This window comes from Rhinolophus hipposideros, assembly GCF_964194185.1.
Source record: "Rhinolophus hipposideros genome assembly, chromosome: 15".
Taxonomy (NCBI): Eukaryota; Metazoa; Chordata; class Mammalia; order Chiroptera; family Rhinolophidae; genus Rhinolophus; species Rhinolophus hipposideros.
The window spans coordinates 49,122,092-49,146,651 of record NC_138061.1 but is presented as its reverse complement, the minus strand read 5'-3'; the positions used below and the strand labels follow the sequence as shown (position 1 = coordinate 49,146,651).

The 24,560-nt window shown below is 56.6% G+C and overlaps 1 protein-coding gene across 1 annotated transcript in view; it reads right to left on the bottom strand.

The window, feature by feature from the left end:
- The window catches only part of UNC5B (unc-5 netrin receptor B), an 80,404-nt gene that overhangs the window by 3,998 nt on the left and 51,846 nt on the right, over positions 1-24,560 (bottom strand). The window contains exons 2-13 of the mRNA XM_081074088.1: positions 14,037-14,261; positions 9,836-9,979; positions 9,240-9,343; positions 7,766-7,946; positions 6,833-7,000; positions 5,915-6,079; positions 5,675-5,707; positions 3,665-3,859; positions 2,959-3,348; positions 2,230-2,317; positions 1,252-1,420; positions 892-1,125 (exon numbers count right to left, since the gene is read on the bottom strand). Coding sequence (XP_080930214.1) covers positions 892-1,125; positions 1,252-1,420; positions 2,230-2,317; positions 2,959-3,348; positions 3,665-3,859; positions 5,675-5,707; positions 5,915-6,079; positions 6,833-7,000; positions 7,766-7,946; positions 9,240-9,343; positions 9,836-9,979; positions 14,037-14,261 — 2,096 coding nt within the window. The remainder of the gene's footprint in view (positions 1-891; positions 1,126-1,251; positions 1,421-2,229; positions 2,318-2,958; positions 3,349-3,664; positions 3,860-5,674; positions 5,708-5,914; positions 6,080-6,832; positions 7,001-7,765; positions 7,947-9,239; positions 9,344-9,835; positions 9,980-14,036; positions 14,262-24,560) is intronic.

Below are 24,560 nucleotides of genomic sequence, written 5' to 3'. Positions count from 1 at the left end.
ACTTCCCTCTTACACTCTAGTCCATTCTCTGTCCAAACCTGGACATTAGTCAATGCCCCAGGATTAAGAGAGCCAGGCTACAAGGCCATTTCCCAGGGGTCTCCAGCCCATTACGGGCCTCATGGAATTTCAGGCCAGTGTGGTCCCTGCAGGAGACACTCTCCCATGAGGCCTTTTCACCTCTGTTACATCAGTCGTCAACTTGGAGTTTGAGACAAGTCACATGAGACTGGGAGAGAAAGGAGCTGGAAAAGAACACCCGGAACAGGTATCCTCCCGTTCAATGCCCCTGCCCAGTAGACAGGTTCCAAATTCCTTGGCATGGCCCCAAGGATGTTGGGAAGCTCAGCCCTGTCTCTCTCCATCACACACTCACAGCCCTGCATGCTGTGATCACATGGATTGACTCAACAGCCTCTGCGTAAGCTGCTGTCTCCTGGAATGCCAGTCACCCTTCTCTGTCCGGGATGCCTACTTGTCCTTTGGAGCCCATCAGCTCTGCTGTGAAGCCTTCTCAGACTCTTCCCCAACAAGCCGGGCCCTGCAAGCCCCTTCCAGGCTGGTGCGCCCTCAGCCCTCTGGAAGGCCATTGTCAGTGACCCCTGTCTATCTACCGCCTCTAGCCCGGAGCTTGGCGAGGGCACGACTTGTGCCCGATTCATCAGTATCTTGAGAATCTGATGCCACTTCAATGTTTGAGGAATGAATAAATGAATGAATGAATGAATGAATGCAGGAGGCTGATGGTGGTGGAGAGGTGCCTGGAAGGTACCATGATCCTGGCAGGGGGAGGGGGAGAAATACTAGAAGGTACCATATGGCTGGCGAGCCGGGGGTAGTACACCACCGACAGTGTGCCAGGGTTTGTGGGTACCTGAGGCCTGGCCTTACCTTCAATGCTGCAGGTGTGTCCTCCAGGCAGTAGACCCTCAGGCTGTACTCCAGGGAGGTGCAGAGGGCTGGGGCACAGACAGCCAGCTGGAGCCGCTTGACTGCAGAGCGGGAATAGGACTCACCCGTGAATACGTAGGTGCCCAGCTGGTCTAACAGGATGTGGCAGGACCTGGCCTCCAGCTGGCAGTAGCAGGGGGTGTCCAGGGTCTCCTCATCCAGGGTCACCACCTCCTGCAGGACAGAGTGGGGGTGGGGCAGACAGGTCACAGCCAGGACCCGGAGGGGTCCACCCAGGCTGGGCCTGGAGGAAAGGAGGCGGGGTCGGGGAGTGGGCCCGCCCCAGCCGCGGCACCTCACCTCCCAGTGGCCCTGGTGCGCTTGGGTCTTGAGCTGGAAGATCCAGTTGCCAGCACTGACTTCGGCACAGTGGGGCACCGTGAGGATGACGGGGCGGCAAAGCAGGAGGCCCGTGGGCCCACAGGTCACCGAGGGGCTCAACACTGTCTGGGTCCCTTCCGCAAGGGGGCTGGGGGCAGGAGGGAGGCAGTGAGGGGCGGCCCGAAGAGCTTCGCTGGGGCTCAGATGGGTGCCGGGCGCCCAACTCTGCCCCCACTCCGGTGGTGACAGAGGGCAGGTCTCCACCCCTGGGGCTCCCAGGAGTCAGCGGTTACAGAGAGGCAGAGACACGGCAGAGACCGTCAGACTGCTTCCAGAGTCTGGCTATCACACGAGGACATTGGACATTCTCACAGGCAAATATTTGTTCATGTTTTCAAAGGTTCTGCACTCGTGCAATGTTTGTGGTAGATGTTGCGAAGCTGTCCTTTGGAAAGCTGGTACCGCTCTACACTCCACCAGCGAGCATGCCATGGTGCGCCCCCATTTTTGTCTGTATGAGGTATGATCGTATGAATTACTATTTATTTGACTACAAATTAGGCTGAATATTTTCTCAAAACCTATCGGCCAGGGTGTGTGTGTGTGTGTGTGTGTGTGTGTGTCACTTGTTCATATTCTTTGCCCATTTCTGTACTGAGATGTTCAATTTTTCTTACTGGTCTCTAAAACCTCCCTACCTAGTAAGGATATTAGCCTTCGGTCATATTATAGCCAGTTTGCCCATTGCTTTTCAAGTTACATGACTTGTAGTGCTGGTTCTGCATGTTTGAGATGTGGACAGAAGATCTATCAATGTTTTCCCTGGAGGACGAACTCTGGCCTTAGAATCAGGCTTAGAAGGGGAGAAGGTGATATTTGACCCCAGGGTGGGCGGGCAGTAGGGAGAGAGGAGGTGAAGGCAGGCAGCCAGGGCCGGACTGGGGTTTTTCTACTCACAGGGTGTTCTCCGCCTTGTTCAGAAGAAGGTACATCTCGTAGAACTTGCCCTGGGGGATGGCTCCATTGGGCACCAACAGGCTGACCCCTAAGGGGAGAGGGAGGTCAGCACGGGCTGGGGGGAGTCCAGGAACTCAGAACAGGGGATGGAGGGGGTGGCCCCAGCTTGGGCAGAGAGAGACATCTCCTGAGCTCCAGGGGGTCACCGGCAAGGGGTGGGGACAGGTCTGGGGACTAGGTGCAAGGAGATGCCAGGCCACTGACCACAGAGGCTTGTTGCTAACACAGGGGCCTTTGGTATTGAGATGGGGTATAAAGATGAGGCAAAGGCCTGGAGTCTGAAGGTCCCAGTGCTGTCTCCAGCCTTGGGTATGACACTGCGGAACTGCTAACTGCTGGCTTTGTAACCTGAGATGGGCACCCCTGCCCTTTCTGCTGCTAGAACCGAAGACAGCACTGTAGATTTATTGAACTACATGGAGTATTCTTCACCCCTTAACAGAGAAACTGAGGTTTAGAAAGTGCCGGGGCCAAGGTTCCTCTGCCCTCGTGAGGCAGAGGCAGACCTGGATCCCAGGCCTTCTATTTTATACTCGCATCTACCCCTGGGCCTCACTTTCCCACCTGTGAAATGGGATCAGGGAAGACCTATCTTCTGCTGGTTGGTGCTGGGCTGTCCAGAGAGGATGTGCTCAGTTCAGGCTGACAGGCAAGCAGAGAGGGACCCACCTGTGCCGGGGATGCTGAGCCTCCCGCCCAGGCAACCAAACGTGCCGCTGACGCTGCTCCCCGGGTCACGGGGCAGGCTCAGGAGCTGCTGGGAGCCGAGGCTGGCGCTGCGCAGGTGCAGGAAGTGGGCATCCCGGGAGAAATCGCCAGGGTATGTGCCTGGCGGCAGGACCCCCAGCAGGTCAGCCCTGTCTGGCAGGCCTGACCCGGAGCTGGTGGTGCTGGAGCTGTAGACCTTGATCTTAAGGCTGGGCAGGGGGTCCAGCAGGGGCGAGTTGGTCATGGGGATCTTATCGGCCGAGTCCTGCAGGGCGTACACAGGCCCGCGGTAGATGCCGGCACTGGCTGTGAGGTCCGGGGGCACAGAGGGGTGCAGGAGCTGCGGATGGTCTGCAGGGGTGGGGGGCGACAGTCAGAGCCAGCCGTGCCTCACCGGCCCAGTCACACATTCTCCTCTTGCCAGTGGCCCTCCTGTGGCATAACCCCACCCAAACGTCCAGCTGCGAAAGGCTTTGGGGGCTCACGAGCCTAGGTTACTCCTTTCCTTTTCTGGATCTCTCTAATCCATACCAATCTACGTAGTTACCGCTAGAACACACGCTGGAGAAACCCTGGGCCCCCACTCTGATGGGGCGGGCTGGCGGGCTGCCACGCCCTGCTGCGGGCCCTGCCCCACCCACCGGCTCAGGTGTTCCCAGGTCCTTACTGGGCCTTGCTGTCTTGAAGTTGACTGGGTGGAAGCCTCCAGTGAGGGCGGCGGACGAGTCAGTGATGTCGGTGTCTGAGTCTTGGCAGTTGCGGCGGTACACTACCACCCCCACCACCATGAGGACGGCCACCACCACAAGGATGGACACCACGAGGCCGGCGTACAGCGCCACATCCCCTGAGGACTCCAGGACTGCAGGACAGGAGGGCCGTGTGAGGGGCGGGTGCAGAGACCCAGGCCCGGGCAGAGCCAGGGAGGCCGGGGGTCCCTGAGGGGGGCAGTGCTGGGTTCTAGTCTGAGCCCTGCCGCGGCTCCCCGGGCTGGTGACCTCAGGCAAGCCTGGGGCCTCTCTGAGCACCAGTCTCTATAAGTAAAAGGGTCTCAAAACTCCTGTCCTGTTCCCCTCTCAGTGTGGCAAGGACAAGCAAAGGGACGCGTAGTCTCACTCCCAAAAGTGATGCAGTGCTCACTGCTGAGAAGGAGACAGGCTCTGTGGTTCAGTCTCCAGGGCCACAGATTGTCCTGTCAGAGCTGGGATTAAACCCAAGCCTCGCACTTGCAGCCTGCAGCAACCTCCAGGGGACCAGAGGGCCCAACTCTGCAAGGGGCTGTTCCGCGCTGAGGGTGGAAGGTGGAAGCAGAGGGAGGGAGTGGATGGGGAGTAGGAGCAGGGGAATGAGGTGGAGAGGAGGTGAGCAGGTGGAGGGGAAGGAAGGGGCTCAGGGAGGCAACCCTCGGCTACACTCCCCTCCCCCAGGCAGGCTGCTGGGCTGGAGGACACCCAGTTCTGATGGGGGGGCGGGCGGGCTGCTACACAGCTGGAAATAACTCTACGAGGCCAGGCAGGAGGGATCAGAGTCAAGACTCCGGATCTAAAGCAGGGCTGTGCAAGACGACTTCCTACTGTGAAACATGCTATGTCTGTGGCTGTCCCACAATGGTTACCAGCCACACGTGGTTATTAAACAACCAAAATATGGCTGGTGAGACTTAGGAACCAGATTGTAAAATGTATTTCATTTTAATTTAGGTAAATATGAGTTTGAACAGCCACACGGGACACACAGGTAGAGCCAAGGCAGCCGCTCTTTCTTCCCTTTGCGTCCTGCGGGAGCTCCAGGTAGTACCTGCCCACTCTCTCCCCTCCCTGGGCCCTCAGGGGGATAGGCCTGCTTTCCCTACCTGGACCCCTGCAAGCCCCACGTCTCAGCAAGGCAGGGCAAGATGCCTGCCCATTTCTGCTACCTTCTGGCCCCCATCTTGCCTCAGTAGCCCTCAGGGCTGGGCTCCCCTGACTCTGGCTCCCCAGGTTAGGCTTTGCCTCCTGATGTCCTCACTGACCAATGGGGGCCACTGATCTGGTGATTTACAATTTCTAATCAGTCACCAGCCTGATCCCCCAGGGAGCTAGGCCAAGGGCCTGGCTGCTGATTTTATGATTTCAGAATTATTTGGAATTGTGGTTTAATTACCACAGGCCAATCTGCCCAAGCAGCTTTACTGCTCTAGTGTTAGTGCAGAGAAGCCTCTGGGGCTGAAGGCTGAGCCCCTCAGGACTCATGCGGGGCAGCGGGTGACCCAGAGAACTTTGGAAGCTTTGGCCCAGCTGCTGGGGTACAGTGAGGGGCACCGGGATGGCTTCCCACTGTCCCTGTCCCAGAGAGGAAGGCCAAGGGGCTAAGAGCAGCAGCTTTGGCCACAAAACCATTTCAGTTCAAACCCTAGCTGGATAAGACTATCCTTGGATAAGTCCCTTCTCTCTGACACTAGTTTTCTTCTCTTATCACGGGAGGGTCAGAATAATGCCCCAGGGCCTTTCTGTCAGCCGAGGGTCTGCCTGTGTGTACGTGACGGAGGCTGTGACAGTCTCAGGTCCTAGAAATCTCACGGACGGTTGGCGGGGAGGCACTTTCAACTCCCCCTGCGCTGCCCCCCCACCCCGCACCCTGGAAAAGCCAGCCAAAGAGAACCCCAGAGGAAAGAAGACAGCCATGAAATGGGACTTACGGTGGCTTTTGGGGTCACTTAGAGTTTTCTTATCTGTCGAGGGAAATAAAGGGAAACACAATGACACAGGTGGTAGGGAAGGTGATGAGGAATGGTGCGGATGCAATGATAAATATGGTGGGTGCGCACAGGCCCCAAGGGGCTGCTCCCCTGCAGGCTGGGCATAGAGTGAGGCTGGGGCGTTTCCTGGTCTGGCTCCAGAGCCCCCCCTTCCCGGGCCGCGCCTTCCTGAGTACTCACTTTGCATGCACAGCCCATCGGTGCAGTTCTTGGAGTCAAGCAGAGTCCCACTGCAGTCTCGGCCTCCGTTCTGGGGCGGGGGTGCCATGCACTCCCGGCTGCGCCAGTGGGCACATTCGGTGCTACAGGCCGACCATTTGCTCCACTCCGTCCATGCTCCGTCCACTGTAGGAGCACAGCACATAGCACATGGGAACACACACGTGGAGACACATACACACGCAGGTATGTGCACGGAACACAGCAATGTACCACGCAGACACACAGAGAGACACACACAGGGAACTCCACACCAGATCCAAGCACCCCACGCAAATGCAGCGTCAAGCGTACCACGGGGGCAAAGAGAACACAGGGAGACGCAGGAGGTCACTCACGCATACAACCCCATGCACGAATACACACACCACGACACAAACCCAGGGGAAAACTCCACACCGCCCCCACAAACACGGAACCAAAGAGCGAGCACACAGCCAGATGTGCAAGGACACAGAGGCAGGGATGCAGAGTCAGACAAAGACAAAAGGAGAAGAGGCCCGCTGTAGGATCAGGGTCAGCGGCCCAGGCGCGCCTGACGGTCAAGTGCAGGAGCGCAGACGCCCTGACCCCGGGCAGCTCTGGGACCCTGGTTCCGGGGGCTGGCAATGAGAACCCTCGGCCTGGAAGGCAGAAGAGCTCAGCCCTCCGACCGCAGCTCAAAGCCTCTGTCTCCAGGTCTCCAGCCGCCTAGGCTAGACACAGGTCACAGCATCTACTCCAGCTCAGCCAGCTATGGGGGCCCCTGGATAAGCACCTGCTGCTTCCCATTGGGGGACAGAATGGCTGCCCTGGCTCTGGTGGACACCACAGCACAGAAGGGAGGGCTGGGGACCGGGTGTGGGCATGGACAGGGTGCCACGTGGCCAGTAGCCTTACCTGGGCACACAGTGCTGCAGGCAGTCTTCTGGAAGGCCTGGCCCTCGCAGAACGCTCCTCCGTTGAGTGGGGTGGGGTTGGTGCAGGTCCGTGTGCGCTTCTGCCAGCCACGGCCACAGCGGTTGGAGCAGGGCGACCACTCTGCCCAGCTGGACCAGCCGCCGTTCACTGCAGGGGCAGCGGGTGTCACCCAGCTGGCCTGGCTCTGCAACTCATGGGTCCCCCAAACCTCACCCCGCAACCGACAGGGCCTCTCCACTGAAGCCTGGCCATTCCTAGGTGGACCCCTCTTGCCTGGAGGGCTGGGGACTCAGATACCAACGGGCAGACCTGGGCTCTCACCATCGGTGAGACCAGAGGAGACCCTCAAGGTCATTGTCTATTCCCCACCCCTATGTATAATGGCAGATGAGGGTTCGGAGAGGACTAGCACTTACCCAGGGTCACCCCGTGAGTGATGGAGGACCTGGGACTGGAACCCATTACAAGGCTCTTTCTACAACACTGGAGTCATCTCAGCTGTGGCTCTGCCCCTCCTCCCACCCAAGAGGATAGCAGGGGACAATAAGGAACAGCCCATGGGCCTGGCCAGCAGTTCCCTAACGCTGCTAGGACAACAGGCTTGGGTATGGGGATGCCCACCAGGCCTTGCCCCAGCCCTGACTCCGAGGGAACTGGGTCTTCTCCTTCAGAGACAGGCAAATGGCCTGAGAAGGGACGAGTGCTCCTGGCTGGGGACCCAGGGGTGCCTGACTTGCCCACGACCTTTGCTAGGTGACCTCGGGGAAGGCACCTCCCCTCTCTGGGCCTCTCCCCCCGACTCCCCGGTTCACCAGGGTCCCACTGGCCTCCTGGGTATGGCAGGTGAGGTGGGCCACCTAGCTCTGGGCGCACTCCACTCCCTCGGCCATGCCCGCCCCACGCAGGCCTTACCATAGACAATGATTGTGGCGGTGGTGCTGCGGCGCTTGGCCACGATATTCTTGGCCACGCAGGTGTAGTTGGCGGTGTCGGACAGGCGGGCCTGGCGAATGATGAGGTTGTGATCAATGGTGATCAGGAAGTTGGTGTCCTGTGCGGGGTCGATGACGTCCTCGTTCTTGAGCCATTCCACCTGCAGGAACGTGAGCGAGGGGCATGAGGACCCAGGGGCATCCCGGGAAGCGGGCCCTGGCTCGAGGGGCAGGGAGGTCTGACCGTAAACAGGACAGCAACTATCCATGTCCACCCACAGTGGTGACACAGTGAGGCAGGATGTCCACGGGCCTGGACACGACAGAACACAGTGGTCAAGACAACCACTCACCACGTAATAGCATCTACCCCATCGGGCTGTTGTGAGGGCTGAATGAGGGAGCCTATGGCAAGCGTGGAGCACACGCCTGGCTCACAGTAAGTACAAAGTGTGAGTTAGTAGCGCAGGCCTTCGTCACCACCCTTTAAACTGACTCCCTCAGCTAGGTGTCGGACAGGCGGTGGCAAGTGACGAAGAACACGGTCCCTGGGTACCAATCCCAGCTCTGCCACGCACTAGCTGGGTCACCCTGGGTGACTGCTTTACCCCTCCCAGCACTCTTTTCCCAGCCATAAGATGGGATGACACCATCCCACTGCAGGGTTACTATGAAGACCAGCGTGCTGCGTGCCCAGTGACAGGGTGTCTGTCTGGGCGCATTTGGCAGATGGAGGCAAGGGCTGGGGGAGGCTGGGTGGTTAGAGCAAGGTTTTGGGGCCAGGTGGGCTGACCCCAGAACAAGGAATCAGAGGTCACAGCATCTGTTCCAGCCTGCTCAGCCAGCTATGGGGTCCCTGGGATAAGCATCTGCTGCTCCCCACGATGGGGACAGAATGGCTGCCCTGGCTGTGGTAGGTACCACAGCACAGAAGGGAGGGAAGGCGGGATCCCGTCTTCCGCAATCCCTGTTCTGCGGGCACCCCTGGCAGCAGAGCTGAGCTGTCCGCCACGCCCTGCTCTAACTCCTGGACCACCAGTGCAGCGAGTGGGAAAGAACATAGCAGAGGTGGTGAGGGGACAGGTGGGCATTGCCCAGGGAGGCAAAGGCCAGCCAGCTTGCGGGGTGAATATACACTCAGACACACGCATTGTGAGACCCTTTGTTGTCCATACAGCTGGGCTTTGAGTTTTGCACGGGGAGGGTGGAGACAGTGTGTATGTACGGCCACTTCCCTTGAAGCCGACTGAGGCTGGAGTCTACCCAAGGAGCCTTGGGAGTGCCTGCCTCAGCTCTGCCCCATCTCACGGGGTTATGCCTGCAGAGCGCTCAGCTGGGGTCTGGCACGTGTTGAGTTTTCAGAGGTCACAGTTCCTTTGGCTGTGAAACAGGAGGCTTTGGGAGGCTGACGCACCATGTCTGCCCTGCGCACCGTTCCCCATGTCCCCGCTCACCTCAGCCACAGGCACCCCCTCCGGTGGACGGCACTGCAAAAGCACCTCCTGGTCCTGGGGTACTTCCTTGCCTAGAGGCTCCTGATCGAAGTTCTTGCGTAGGTCTGGGGGAAGGGAGAGGGTCCCAAGGCATAGTCAGGGAGGAGGCTGTGGAGGCCGAGCGGGAGACTGAAGTCACCCATTCTCGCCACTAGGTGGAAGTGTGCACCAAGGGAACCTTCATGGGGACACCTGGCCTTTACCTGGGGAATACCCTCTTCTCCAAAGTGGGGGCCTCACCGGGTGGACTTGCGGGAACAGGGTTCCCTCCCTGACGTTGGGATCCTAAGCTCATGGAGGCCTGGGCTGGTGAGGAAGCTGGCAACTTTCCTTATATATATATATATATATATAGAAACAGGCCATTAGAAATCTGGTGGCCCTGGTTCTGGGTCTAGAAGCCCTCTCTGAGCTGGCATCCGTGGGCTCAACGTCTCTGTGGTGGGCGCCTTCAGCCAGATGCCCCCAAAACGTGGAGTTCCCTCTCCAGGATCCATGGGGTGGGGGTAGGATGTAACGGGCCTGGGGAATGGAGGTGGGGTGTCAGGGCGGCGTACATGCAATGCGGACGTAGGCCCGGAGACTCTTGGTGGTGCCTGCAGAGCTCCAGGCCACACACTGGCACCAGTAATCCTCCAGCCCGAACAGCTCTTCCACCTGCTGCCGAGACACCTCAATCTGCACCTCTTGCACTTGCATCCCTGGGGGAAGGAGACAGACACCGGTCAGGGGGCATGTGTGAGGGCACGAGACATAGCAGGTGGTACCGTGACATCTCTCTGCTTTCCAACCCCCAACTCCTGTTGGCTCTTCAGTCAAGGGCCTCACATTTCCATCTATCCATTTTTCTCCTCTCGTCTGTCTTCACCCAGTCCCTAGCCACCACCACCGCTCACCTGGAAATTGCAATGACTAACACAAGCCCTCTGCCCCTACCCAATCCACTTTTCACACTCTAGCCAGTGTGGGCTCTTCAAAACACAAGTGGCACGTCATTCCCTGGTTATGCCCTCAGGACTCTCAGCATAAAGACCCAGACCCTGCGCCTGGGCCCCAGGCCCTGCACGATGTACTCACTGCAGCCTCGTGGGCACCTTCCAGTCCCTCACGTTCCCCCTGCCCCTCTAGCCACAGGGCCTTTGCGCATGCATTCCCCTGCTTGGAACCCTCTTCTGCCCTTTCTATGTCCAGTGAATTCCCAATCAGCTTTGAGCTGGGCCTCCTTTCCAAAGGGAAGCACCCCCTGACCCTGGCCCACTCTCCTCAGCCCTCAAGTACCAGTCAGTGCTCCCGCCACTGCACTGGACATGGGTCTGAGCAGTTATCATTCCTGCCCAGCCTGATTTCCTCACTGACCATTTGAGCACTGACCGTTATCTGTAACTGTACTATTTATTGATATATTCGTGTGTTCATTGTCGATCTTGTGCAGGAGAATGAGGAAGGGCTTTGCCCTGTTTATTACTGTAGCCCAGAGAAGCTCAGCAACGTATCTGAAGAGAGCATACGGCTTCTCCCTGGTCACGGCTCATGGGGCTGGAGCTGGGGGAGGCCGGCCCCTCGCTTCTCAGTGGTTGCCTGCCAGGGCCTGGGGGCCTCGCTGGATAACTGCATCCACTTGCCTAGAGAAGGAAGCACACACTCTTCTGCCAACTCTCCCTTGACAAAACCTTCTACGCTCAGGAGGAGAATGAGCCCTCCTGAATTAGGGCGTTCATCCTAAGCTCCTCCCCAAAGCTTGTGGGAGGACTGTGAGGCCTCCTCTTCCAGGAAGCCCTCTCTGACTCCTCCGCCTCAGAATTCCTAAAGCTGCTCCTCCTTGCCATGATGCGTCCCAGCACACCTTTTCAGGGTTGCATGTGGGTTCTAATAAGCCCGTTGAGGGCAGGATTGTCCACTATAAACACTGTGGTACCATAGCATGGTGGTTAAGCATGTGGCCAGGCAGATGGACAGGCTTGAATCCTGGCCTCACTCTCACTCCCTAGCTGTGTGACCTTCACTAACTACTTAGTCTCTCTGAGCCTCAGTTCCCTCAGAGTAGGACACTCAGGGTAAACTCTAAATGAGCCATGGCAGTTACTCTGCCATCGCACGTAGCTCAAGCTGGACACAAATCAACTCTGGTAGGTCATTTGGATCTCATCCAGCCCTCCCTTCCATTGACATTTGGAGAAACTGAGACTCAGAGAGGGCAGGTTGCAGATCCCAATTCCCACAACAAGTTGCCAGCAAAGCCGCGATCAGCTGTGTTGGTGTCTTGCCCGGGTTAGAACTCTGTCCCTTACCCCATGATGCCTCTCTGGACCTCTTCCAATGACCTCACTGCTTTACTTCTCCCGCATCATGGTGTGTGTGGGGCGAGGTGGGGGGCTTGCCCTGGGAGCCTAGACAATGAGAAGCCCGTCCTGATGGCCAGGGATCTAAATGGGAGGGGTCTGGGGTCTGCTGTCGGGAGGCACCAGGAGGGAAGAGGCTGCTTCATGGACGGGTGGGGTTTGGCCTGCTCGCAGTGGCTCCCTGGAGGGCTCGCCCAACAGGCAATGCTGCTGCATGGCCCGGGCCAGGAGAGCAGGGTCCCTGCCCCTGATTTTCCAGGCAGTTGCCTGGAAGAGTGGTTCCTCTCAAGGGGTCAGCCATACAGAAGGTTTCAAAGCACGCACCCGTCAGACAGAGGGAAATGATCAGCCTGGGGCTCGATGCTTTGGCAATGGTCCCAGCAAGCAGAGATGCGGATAGGGTCCTCGGTCCCACAGACGTGGGCCCCAGCACCAGGTGTCCACCCCTGCATGTGACCATGTGGCAGGCAGTGCCTAGGCCAGGACACAGGGCTTGGCTGCCCGCCTCAACCTGGTATGAGCTGGTGGGCTGGCTATCCCACCTCTCCTAGCTCCAAGCTGGCATCCTCTGTGTTTTCAGGGTCTGGAGAGTGCCAGGGAGGGCCGGGTGTGGGGGGGGGGACAGGAGGCTTGGGAGGAGCCAGCCACACTGCTGCCAAGGGAATGGCCCATAGGACCACTGTCCATTCTCTGTAGCTAATGGGGACGGCAGTGCCCCAGTTTCTAGGACTGGCAGGGCTAGTGTGCCTAGGAGCAGGGGTGTAAGAGCCCCACTGTTACTACTACTAATAATTGCAGGGGCTGTGAGAGTCCCTAGCAGGATACACTGTCCCCTTGCTCTGCGGACCCACGTGGCTGACTGCTGATTCAGGCCAGAGGGCCAGACAGGTAAGGCCAACTTTCCAGAGAAAGAGGATAAGAAAAAGCCAGAAAGAGGATGGAGGAAACAGCGTTTACGGGGCGCCAGCTGAGTCCTGGCACCGTGTTTAGCGCCACCTTGTTCCCTCACCGGGACCTTCTGTCAATATCCCAGGTTCCAAAGAGAGGTGTGAGCTCAGAGAGGGTGAGTAAATTCCGCAGATCACACAGTTAGACACTGGCGTATAGACATTTTCTTGTAAAACGTCTTTTTTTAATTTTGGATTTGGGGTGAGAATGCGCCTCCAAATCTATTTTTTAAAGTTTGGTAAAATAGCCATAACATAAAACTTACCATTCTAACCATGTTTGGTTCAGTGGCATTCAGTACATTATGGGGTATAGTTTTAAGCCTGGGTGGTTCTAAAAGGTGTGAGTTTTCATAGCAAACTCCCTCCTTTTGGAAGAGGGAGAAAGGAGGGAGGGAGAGAGAATGTCAGCGGAGTGAGGCTGAGAGAAGACAGGAGAAAGAAAAAGAATAAAAGTGGGAGAGATGGGGAGAGAAAGGGAGTGGGAAACATAAAGAAAAGAGACAGACACAAAAAAAAGACAGGGATGAGAAGGGAGAGGCAGGAGGAGACAGAAGGAAAGAAAAGAGGGCTGGAAAAGCAGGAGAAGAAAAAGGAGCAAGGGAGAGATGGGCAAAAACAAAAGCCAAGGCAGTCACTGGGGTCAGGGAGCCACCGTGAGCCTGGGGTTGGCCGGGGCTGCCCAATGCTGGCTGCCCGGTGGTGACCGGCAGTGGGTCGCCCACTTTCCTGTCCTGAGCTCTGGGAAAGGCTTTCTACCCCCAAGCGTTCCTTTATTGCAAACAGGGGCCTAGGGACACACAAGGCCCCCCACTTAGTCTCAGGGGACAGCCCAGCCTCTAGGAGGTGTGAGGAGGCTGGGGCTCTGCCTCCCGCCCCCCCACCTCCCTGGGGGCGCCCAGGGCCCTGCACGTGTGTCAGAAGGAAGGAGCCTTAGCTTCAGCCACCTTCCTCTCTCCCTCAGGGTTTGCGCTACATCTTTGTACCACCTCTGTAATTATTTACATCACATTATTAACCTTTTAAAAATGACAATGAAAATAATTTCTATCAAGGAAACATTGCATCATTACTGTGAACGGAAACAGCATCACTTCCCACAAACAGAGAAGATCTGCGAAACTAGTGATGACCCAGAATCCTGGCTAGGTGCTGCCAAAGCCAGGGCACATGGGTGATGGGGTGCTGGTGAGAGGACCCCGGTCCCCGACTGGACGTGCTGCCTGACATGAGCAGGATGGAAGGAAACTGGAATAGGCAACATGCAAGGCAGCAAAGGGTTACATGCTATTGCATTTGGTCACCCAAAGTCAAGCTGGGACATGTAGCCAACCCTTAGAGAAATGCTGATCCAGGGTGAACGCCAGAGGGGAAACTGAGATTCAGAGGGGCCCCACGGCTGTGTGAAGTCTCCCACGGAGCCTAGGCTGCCCCAGGTGTCCTGGGGTGACCGGGTAAGGAGGGAAGCTCACCAGTGGCCTCATCCCAGCCCTCCTGCGTGACGTGGTCATTCTGGCTGACCCACTCGCCATTGCACTTGAAGTAGACCTGTGTGGCAGGGAAGGCACGGCAGCTCAGCTCCACTGGCTTGTTCTTCACTATGTAGGCGTCCTGCGGCTCCTGAAGGAAGTGGGGCAGTGGCTCGGCCGGCGCCGACGGGAAGGAGTCAGGCAGCACCTCGCCGCCTGAATCAGTGCCTGTGGAGCGAGGGAGGGCTCTGGTGAGGCCAAGGCTGGGAGGCTGGGGGCACCCCCTGGACCCCTGGAAGCCCATGGCAGAGAGAGGGGACAGCCAGAGGAGATACGCTGGAAACTCCTCTGCGGCTCGGGCAAGGTCTGGCTCTCCTGGTCCTCAGTTTCTCCATCGCGCCCTGCTGTTACGGGCTTGTGCTATGGAGCCACTCCCAGCTCTAGGATGCTGGGAGTGATTCTGCTTCTTTACAGGTGGAAAAATGAGGGTGGCCCGGGGCAGTGAGGGGACCCATCAGGGTAAGGACACCCGTTCAGCCCTCCCCAACGTCCCTGCACTAGCCCTACGTGGCCTCCCTCCAGTTTCCCATGGTGATAGCACAGCACACGAAGGGCTGGAAATGGGGCTGAGGCTGGAGCTCAAACCAGGCCAGCTCTGCCTTGAAGCCACAGCTGCCCTTTGCAGCCAGTCTGATGGAAGCGGGGACAGGAGCCAAGGCCGGCAGGGCCATGGGATGGGGTGACGTGGGGGGGCTGCACCAGGCCTGGGCTCCCTGGTGTAGCTGGGTGGCCTTCATCCTCTAGGAAAGCCCAAGGCAGGCGGCAGCATGCAGGGGGAGACAACCTTTCCAGCAGCCTCCACCCTGGTGGGGGCTCCGACCCACCCCTGAGCCTGTCTCACCTCAGCCAAGTCCACACCCTCTGCCTTAAGGATGAGGAAACTTCAGAGGCTGGGAACACAGTGAGGCTGTTAATTCCCCCGCAAAGGGGCCCAAAGGAAACCCTGGCTGCCCGCCTCCCTGGAAAGAACAGCACCTCAGGAGGTGAGACAAACAGGAAAGGAGAGCGCCGGCCAGTGCCAGCACCAGGAGGGGGAAACCAGGCCAGGCCAGGCTATTGCTTCGCAATCCACTTAGGAAAATTGTCTTTCCAATGCCAAATGCCAAACGATCAGGTGGCTGGGGACAAGCGGCAGGGGGCTTGTCCTCCTCTGCTCACTGCACCAGAGGAAGCAACAAATTAAGCTGCAGGGGTGCACATGTCTACCTGGCCCTTCCCAGCCAAGCAAGGCCCTGTCAATCCCAGAACTTCAGTGCCTCAAGTGGGGCTCGGGGTCCCGGAGGCCAGAGCCGTCCCTGGGATCATGCATTTGTCCTCCAGAGCAGAAGGAACAAAACGTGCCTGACACGCCCAAGCCGCGCTGTCTCTCTGTGCACCAGCAGCAATAGCTAAGACTGGGGGGGAGCTTCAGAGCTCTGAGAAAATGCAAGGTGGTCACTGGCTTCAAGCTGTGTGTGTGTGTGTGTGTGTGAGAGAGAGAGAGAGAGAGAGAGAGACCCCGACCAGCAAGAAGGGGTGAGACTTCAGCTCCATCCAGCATGTTCTGTGACCCAGGGAGAGCCCCTGAACTCCGACCTCATTACTTGGCCTCTGAAGAAGGCAGGATCACATGAGACAAACACGTTTGAGTGCCTAGGAGGGGTCCAGCATATATGTACAAGTTCCTGTGTTCAAATAGCAACTAATGCTCACCTCACATTAGGTGCTGTTTCCAGTTCTTTGGTACTTTACCTAATTCTTGCAACAATTTGTTAGGTACGTTGTAATAGTCCCCAGTTTATAGATGGGTAAACTGAGGCCAGAGAGGTTAAGCAACTTGCCCAAGGGTACACAGATAGCAAGAGGAAGAACCAAAGTTTGAGGCCAAGAAACAGACTTCAGCATTTGGGATGTCGCCCGGGAGTTATCACTGAGGGGCTGCCCACACTGTGGGTGTCCTCACACCTGGGAATCCTAACAGACCCTGACAATGGTCGGGACTCTGTAATTACAAAGACTCTCTCACAAAGGTCCAGCAAGGCTGGGACTATCCTTCCTGTTTCAAAGCTAAGGAAACTGAATAATCCAAGTGGGGCAAATGACGGACCCAAGGCCAGCTAATTAGTGGGGAGCTAAACTGGGAGTCGCACCGAGGATTCCTGAGGCCAGGCCAAGGCTCCCCCATATCCACTTCTCTCTACCAGCCAGGGAGACACCTTCTCCGTAGGTAAACTGGCAGCCTCTAGGGCCTGGGAGCTGGGGCAGTTGGTGGCAAGATGACACAGTGCCCAAGGAGCTGGACATTGGTCTCCCATTGGCTTGACAGCTGGTCACTGTGGCCTCTCCGCCAGGTCGGGCAGCTCCAGGGAAAGCAGGTGGGGCCCAAAGGGCATGTGGGCAGTGGAGAACCTACCAGGCTCCATGCCCACCTCCCAACATCAGTCTCAGACTCAATGGGTATAAGGCAGGGCTCAGGCTTCAGATTCAGACACCCCTGGGCCTGAACCATCCTACTGGACTCAGGCACCTCATCTGTGAAATAAGGGGACTGGCAGCCATGAGAGAAGGTAGGTGGGAGCCCCTGGGTGCAGCTAGCTGTATGCTCACCCTACCTTCTAACCGCGTGCCCTCCGGCCCCCAGGGGGTGGCACTTCGCTGTATTTATGACTTTGTTGTATAACTCTAATGCGGCTCATTTATAAAGCAGGTACAGACGTGACTGAGGAAAGTAAACATTAGGCACCCATTAATGCAGCAGGCCCGACCCTCCCTGCCCCACCCCTCCTCTCAGCCCTGGCACAGAGTCATGTCTGGCCTTGGCAGGAATAAGGTTGGGTGTCCTCATCAGGGCCTCCCCGTCATGGCAGCGCTGGGTGCCTCTTGAAGTAGCTATTGCCCTCTTGCCAACATGCCCACCGCCAGGCATCCGGGAAGCAGGCGCTTCTAGGAGTCAAGGAAGAAGAACTAGGGGCTGACCTGAGGTTCCTCCCCAGAGGGGCCAGTGGCAGACTGCAGGCTGGCTGGCATGCAGCAGGCACTCGGTGAATGCAAGTGAAAGGGGGGCTGGGGCTGCTGCCAGGGCCCGGGTAGCCGCTGAGTTGGGCTCCTGTCCTAACCACTGGCCACTTCCCCTCCTCCTTGGCCCTGGCGTGGGCCCTAGTGCCTGAGGGAGGCCCCTAAGCTGCCCGGTACGGGACGGCGTGGAGAGAGAAGAAAGATGGAGTCTCGGGGCTCCTGGGTGCTTGTTCTGCCAGATGCTTTTCAAGAGTGTTTCATATTAACGCACTGACCCCACAACAACCCTAGATAGAGGTCCCCAAACTTTTGGTCTTTAATGTCTTGGTAATTTATACCAGGTAATTTTTTTTTTTTTTTGGTAATTTTTACCCCAAGGTCAAAAGAAATTCCTAGTGGTTCTGTTTATGAAGTAGTTAGACCCAAACAACGTGTGTGTGTGTGTGTGTGTGTGTGTGTGTGTGTGTGTGTGTATCCTAACACCTTAGTAGCCATTTGAAAAATTGAAAGAAAAAATATTTGTATTCCACTCCTAGACAGCCACCATGGCTTACTGATATGGATACATGCACCTGTTGGGTGCTGAATAAGTTCTCAAATCTTGGAGTCAGAGTGTTACCCTCATTATTTGTCTCCCAAATGCCCAAATCCCAGCTTTGCAGAAGATATGATGCCACCTAAAGAAAAGAAATGTGATATAATGTTGAAGCGGTGAGCTATATTGAGCTAGTAGTTGTCGCGGTATCTGGCAGCTGTTCAGTTCTGCTAGGCTATGTTTCTTGGAAGATTAAAAGTATCTCACAGCACCCCTGTGAATTTGTTGTGGCACCTTGGGGTGCCTTGGTACACAGTCTGAGAACCACAGGTCTATGCATTAGGTACTATTATTACCCCCATACTACAGATGAGGAAGCTGAGACCGCGACGGTTTTAAGTAACTGGCACAGGGCTATAAATCCAGTAAGTAGCAGAGCTGGGGAGCAAATTCAGGCAGTCTGATACCTGAATCTAACTTCTGAACTGGGAACTGGTGTATACGTCCACTATATGTGAGGTGCTGCAAATATTCCAGCAAATTTACCTCTTACACCCCCCAAGGTGAGGATTTTCTTCCCATTTCACAGATGAAGACATAGGGCTTCCAGGGACTTGTCCGAGGTCACCTGGTCAGTGGGAGGAGACCAGGCTTGGAGTCATCTCTCCGCCCCTGGGAGGAGACCTTGCCTCTGCCAGGCCAGATCTGGATTTCCTGCTGGTGGGAAAATGTCCCACGTCATGTGTGTTTTGCTAATAGCAGAACTCATCTGAACCCGTGGTTGCAAAATTGCAACCTGCCTTTGGAGCCACCAACACGAATGGCCCAGCTATCCCAAGATGAAGGTAGGGGAAAGGACACCTCCCTGCACAAACATAATCGGACAGGCAACACACAGGAAAAGAAGCACCACTGAGGGCAGGAACCCTGGGTTTGCACCAGGGCTGGGCACTGCCATTGCTGGGTGGCCTTCCTCTCAGGCCGCAGAGCCCCTGGCTGTAAAATGAGGAAGTTGGTGCAGCCAATCTCTCAAGCCCTTCTAGCACCGTGAAATGTGAAGATGCCTTGTGGGGAAGCTGTTAACGTATGACAGTGTCCCATTGAGTACATTTTTTCTTCAGGAAGTTACTTTGCTGAAAGTGGGGTCACCTTTCTTGCCATTGTTATTCGTGGCTCAGAGACCCAGCACATATTGTGGTCCTCGGGTACAGGGTGGGCGGAGCCTGGGGAGGGAGGAGGACGAGCTATGTACAGCTGGGCTCTCCCCATCATGCACCAGCTCGCCCACCCCAGGCCTCAGATCAAAATGACCACCCGCACCTCGAGCTGGGACCTCTTGTGGGCACCACGCAAACCCCCGCTTTGAATTCGCCTATACCTGCCTATAGGAGGTCTCTTGTCAGCTAGTCTCCCTTAGGAGGCAGAGATTCACGGGGACAGAGGTTACTTCCAGGGCCAACTCGTGCAACATCTCCCATCATCTCCTTATCCAACCTTGACTCACACACCTCCAGGGATGGGAGCTCCCTACTGCCTTTCTCCACCACATTCGCCTTTGGGCGGATCTAACAGAAAAGTCTTCCTTACGTTCAGCTGAAATTTGCTGTCTGAAGTTCCAGCCATTGCTATCACTGTAACCCAAGGGGACACAAAACAGGGTGCTTCCTCCTCCCCTGACATCTTCTCAGCCTCTGCAGGCTGCAGCCTGTCCTCCCTGGCCTTCTTGGTTTTCTTTCGAATATTCACGACACGGTTTTGCATTCTCACCACTCACCTGGCTTCCTCATGAACAAGTTCAATTTTGCTCACAGACCACTTAAAATGTGGGGAGAGGAGGCGAACAAGGTGGGGTCTGGCAGGCGGGCACCTCCCTGCTTCGGGCAGGGTGAAGGCTCCTTAGCCTTCTGGCAGTTGCTCCTGGAGGGCAGGGAGCACACCACACCCCCTTCTTGGTGTCCTCCGTGGGGTCCAGGACAGGGTAATGGTGCCCCGGAAGGATAGTGGAGCTTGCAGGACAGAGCTAAGAGCCGAAGCCCAGGGGCCACCAGGCCGCACACTCCGTTCCAGAGGCTGGGCCCGGGCAGTGCCCAATGGGCTGCCATCCAGCATGTGGGAGGCCCCGATGAGGAAGATGTTGAGGCCACAGGCTAGTTTGAGAAGTATTAGAATCTGAGCCACCAGAATAAGCAGGAGTCAGGGACTTGGAGGTGAAGGAAGTGTCTTGAGGACTAAGGTAAAGAAAGTATTCCCCCTGAGAGGAGAGGCTAAAAGTACAGTGTTCAGACATTCCTGAATGGGAGACTGTCACCAGCTGCTAGGGGAAGCCAGAGGGAATCTGCTTCCTAGTGGTGACCCTGAGCCTGGGCGAGGCTGGAAGGGCATGTGGTGGAACAAGCTGGCCTGAGAGCCAGCAGACGCGGTTCAAATCCTCACCCTGCCACGGAGACCTTCGGAAGGTCGTGTTACCTCTCATTTCCTCCATTCATAAAAAAGAGGTGACAGGGACTGCCCCGTCAATTTTGAGGTGTTGTGAAGGTCAGCTGAGATAACGGATGCAAATGTGCCCTATTGACTGGGTGCAGCAGGAAGGGGCCCCAGGCAGGAAATCTCTGTCTGCGCTGTGTGTGGGGAGCCCTACGACCCCACACGGGCAGGTCTCTCAGCCCATGGCCCGAGCCCCAGCAGGCCAGAAGCATACCGTGGAAAGGGTACGCTCAGAGGGACCCGGGGCCCTGCATTCTACCAGCTCAGAGGTGCGAAGTGACTAACACAACATTACACAGCAAATTGGCAGCCACGTTGGACCAGGGCCCAGTTTCTGCTTCCAGGCTCAGGAAGGCAGGGCTGCGGGTAAAGGCATGGGCTCTGTCTTCCCCATGCCTGGGTCAGAAACTCACCAGCACCTGTCTCAGCCAGGTCCACCTCTGGGCAGCCCTGTTGCCCAGGGCGGAGACCTCTGCACAAGGCCGTGGTGGTTTGGTAGGGAGGTCCTTGACACCTCTGACCCTGGTTTTTGTCCCAGGGGTGGTGACGAGACCAGGCCTGGGACCCCAGACTCAGCACCGGGGTGGGCATCTGCCGTTCAGAAGGGGCTTGTGTCTCCAGGGCTGGCTGGCATGAGGCGGCATGCACACTGAGGGGCAGGCCTAGGAGGGGAGAAGGGGGCGGGCGGGAGGTGAGGGCGAGAGGAACGCCCCACGCTGGGCACATTTATCATCAGCAATCACAGTCTTTCTCTAGCCCCTGGACACTGGCTAATTCTCGCCAGACTTGACCTCCCACTGCATGGAAAATCTCTTCCATTCACTGAGAGGCTGATGTGCTCAGTGGGGAGTGGGGAGAGTGGGGGGAGAGGAGCCCATTTATTATTATGTTTTAAAAACACACAAACCCCACATGGAAGGACCCCTCCCCGGACACAAAGCCCTTCTTCCATCTGGCCCTGGCTACTGGCGGCTGTGGGGTTCAGGCTGGGGCCCCCCTCAGAGGTGGTTACAATGGCCGTTACTGATGACAAATGGGGGCTGGCAGGCTTGGGGGAGGCTGTTATTCCTAACAAAGGAGGCCCCTAGCACAGCCCTTTTCCCATACCCTCTGCAGACCTGCCGTGCCCATGACGTCACTTCCTGGGCAGGAAGTGGGCTCACTACGAAGGCCTAGGCAGTGTCTTGCATCCTAAAGGGGGTGTCTGGCTGAACCTGAGAAATCTCTCCCTTGGAAAGACTCAGGGGCAAGTGAAGGAGCTGATGGGAGGCTGGGGATGAGGCCCCAAGTTAGGCACGGAGCCCTAAAATGAAGCCCGGGCCCCATTTTAAAGGGGCCACACTACTTACTAAGTAGGGAGGGACATTTTGGTTCTTGGCTCACTGGTCTGCCCTCAGGCCCTCGGAGGTGCCTATGGAGGTTGATTCCACACCCACCGGCCTGGCCGCTCCTCTGGTCCCTCCTCTAGACACTTCCTCTGGTCACTGCACTCCTTCAGCCTGGGCCGGGATCCCTCTAGAGCACATTTTTGGTTCCCCTTCAAAGTCCCAGGGCCTGGGGTATCACCATGCTTGAAGGCACGTGAGGACAGGGCATTCTGCTTTCCCTTCCTCTCCCAAACACGGGCTCAAAGCCCTCTCATCTGTCATACTCCAGGTAATAGTTATCCAACACACAATGTAGCATCATCATCAATACAACAATCCTGCGAAGTAGGTGTCCCATTTCACAGGTGAGGAAACTGAGGCTCAAAGAAGTAAAAAGACATGCTCAGGCTCCTAGCTACCAAGAAACCCAAAACTATTCCAGTTGAACCACACGGCCTCCGTTGGCCCAGAACGGTCCTGAGGGATCAGTAGGAGGCAGCCATTTCTCTGCTCATTTTGCAGATGAGCAAATGGAATCTCTCAGAGTTCACTAGTTTGCTGGAGGGGAAAGACGGACTCAGCTTTCCGCTCCCAGCACGTGGCCTCCCTTTTCTATGGGCCTGATAAGTTCTGGACTTGTTTGCGATGCCCCAAACAGATCCATCCCAGCCTGGAAGGGCCTGCACTAGCCTGTCGAGCCCCCAAGACGTCACACTCAGACACACGTGCTCACACCAACAGACTCACCCATACCCAACCCAAGGTCACGATCCAGAACCCTCTCCCCTGGACACCGAGAGCCCCAACCAGGTTGGGACAGAGGCTCCTTTCTTAGGGCTGCCTAAGTCAAAGCTCTAAGACAATGGCAGTGACTCAGGCCAGAGGGGGACCTGCTGTTTTATTTGGTCATCTCTCCTCCATCCAGAGTTGGGATGGGGGCAAGTCTGAGTTGCAATTTTAGACTCCACCACACACCCGGTTGCTTGGGTCCTACCTGGAGAGGCCTTCGTTTCCCTGCCCCGCACCCAACCCATGATTTTGATGGACCTGGATGCTGCCAGGTAAACCTTGAAGATGTTCCTCAAAGAGCACAATCGCCCACCTCCACCTTCTACGGTCTCCAAGGCCTACAGTCTCCTTCTGCCCAGACCCCTCCTCACCACGCTCCCTCCTTCCCCTCCTGCCCCCTCGAATCCACTCTCCTCACAGCACCCCGGGGCAAGCTTGCAAAATAGAAATAAATTACTCTTTTGCTTACACCCTCCAACAGCTTCCATTTGCGCCTGGAATGAAGTCCTAACCCCCACGAATCCTCAGACTAGAGCAATCCTCAGATGCTCACTCACCATTCACTGTGACCCAAGCCACCAGCCATGTTTCCTGGCCCTTGAACAAGACCCTGTCTTCTTATTCCCACCTCAGGGCCTCTGCTGCTCTCTCCTTTTGGAATGCGTCCCCCCCCCCCCCCGCCCCCTTTCTCCCTGTATCCTTGTGGCTGACTCTGTCATTGAGATCTCAGCTCAAGAGCCACCTGCCCCCTGCCCAGGGAGGCCTTCCCAGACCACCAAATGCAAATTCATCATCCCCTACCTTCTCTGATGCTGCCTGTCTCTGCATTATCCTGTTTTTCGGTTTTTGTTTGTTTGTTTTTATTTTTGACAGTGCTCATCTCGCTCTGGAATTACCTTCTTCCTGTATTGGATTGTTTGCTGCCTGTGTCTGGATAGCTCTGCTCTTTGGACGGCAAACTCCTTGAGGGCCTGAAAATAACTGGTTGCTTGTTTATCGGGACCTACTGGGGACATAAGACTTTCTCCAGCTCTACCACCCCAGCCTCTCTGGAAATACCTGGGGTGGCAGGCAGGGGTGGGAGGAAGCAGCCAGAGGTGGTCGGCACAGGCTGGGCGGACCTGGTTCAGGCGACCCAGTCCGTTTGGAAACCCCAGAGAGTAGCTAATAGGATGTAGTCCTCTAGGATGGAGACCAGAGAGAGTGTGGCCTGCCCTTAGATCACACAGCACCTGAGCAGCAGAGCCAGTAAGAGAAACTGGGCTCTAGGTTTCCAGGGGAGGTGGGGGGACTTTCGTTTTAAAAATCTACCTCTGTCTTCTAATGAAACACTTTCCCTTGGCCTTTTCTGATTACAGTGTAAGAAAAATTAAGGATGAAAATAAAATTCATCCATTTTCATCCCGTTTACCAGAATTAACACTGGACATTGGTCTTCTCTGCCTTTTTTAGACACATACATATTTTGTTGCTTAAAGGGGCCTCACTATATATAGTTTCCGTGCCCTATGTTTTCCTTCTGAGGCTGTTAACTGAAGACTTTTAAACCACAGCAAAATACACCAGGCACCTCCCTCCCTCCCTCTCTCTCTCTCTCTCTCCCTCTCTCTCTCTCTCTCTCTCTCTCTCTCTCTCTCTCCCTCTCTCCCTCCCTCTCTCTCTCAGCATAGTCACACACGTCACACAGCGCGGGCCAGCTGGGCCAAGTCCCCTGGTGAGGTATTTCGGGTCACTGGAGGAGCTGCAGGATGCAGAGCTGGTTCAGAGAGCCACTCAGCAATGACATCAAGTTGTCTTTGCACGTTTGGGCACTGGACAGAAAGATGACCAATGTCTTGTCCCTGTGTCCCAGAAAAATCAAAACGCACGTGGGTAGAGCCTCTGGCCCAGGGACTGCCTGCCAGGCGAGTGGTTAATCCCTGCTGCCCCCAGGTGAGCTGTCCCCAGGCCGCCCTGGGAAGTCAGGTCTGTTCTCACAGCACCACAAGGTACCATTTCCTGCCTTCCCAGCATCGGGCTCTAGGGCTGAACAAGCCCTCCTTGCAAAGGGGAGACAACTGCCCACACACTGCGAAGTGGGAAACCTGTGATCCTCGCCCGCTGCCATCAGTACCGTCACCATGCCTGCCCGGATCCTGCCCCGGTGCTGGCGGTGGGCCACCTGGCAGGCCCCCGGAGGCAGCTCAGACCCTTTAGACTCGAATGCAGCCCCTCACTTCCAGAGAGGGGACCCTGAGGCCAGAGAGGGCCAGTGAGTTGTCCAAGGTCACAGTCAGTCGGTGGCTGCAGCACCCCTGG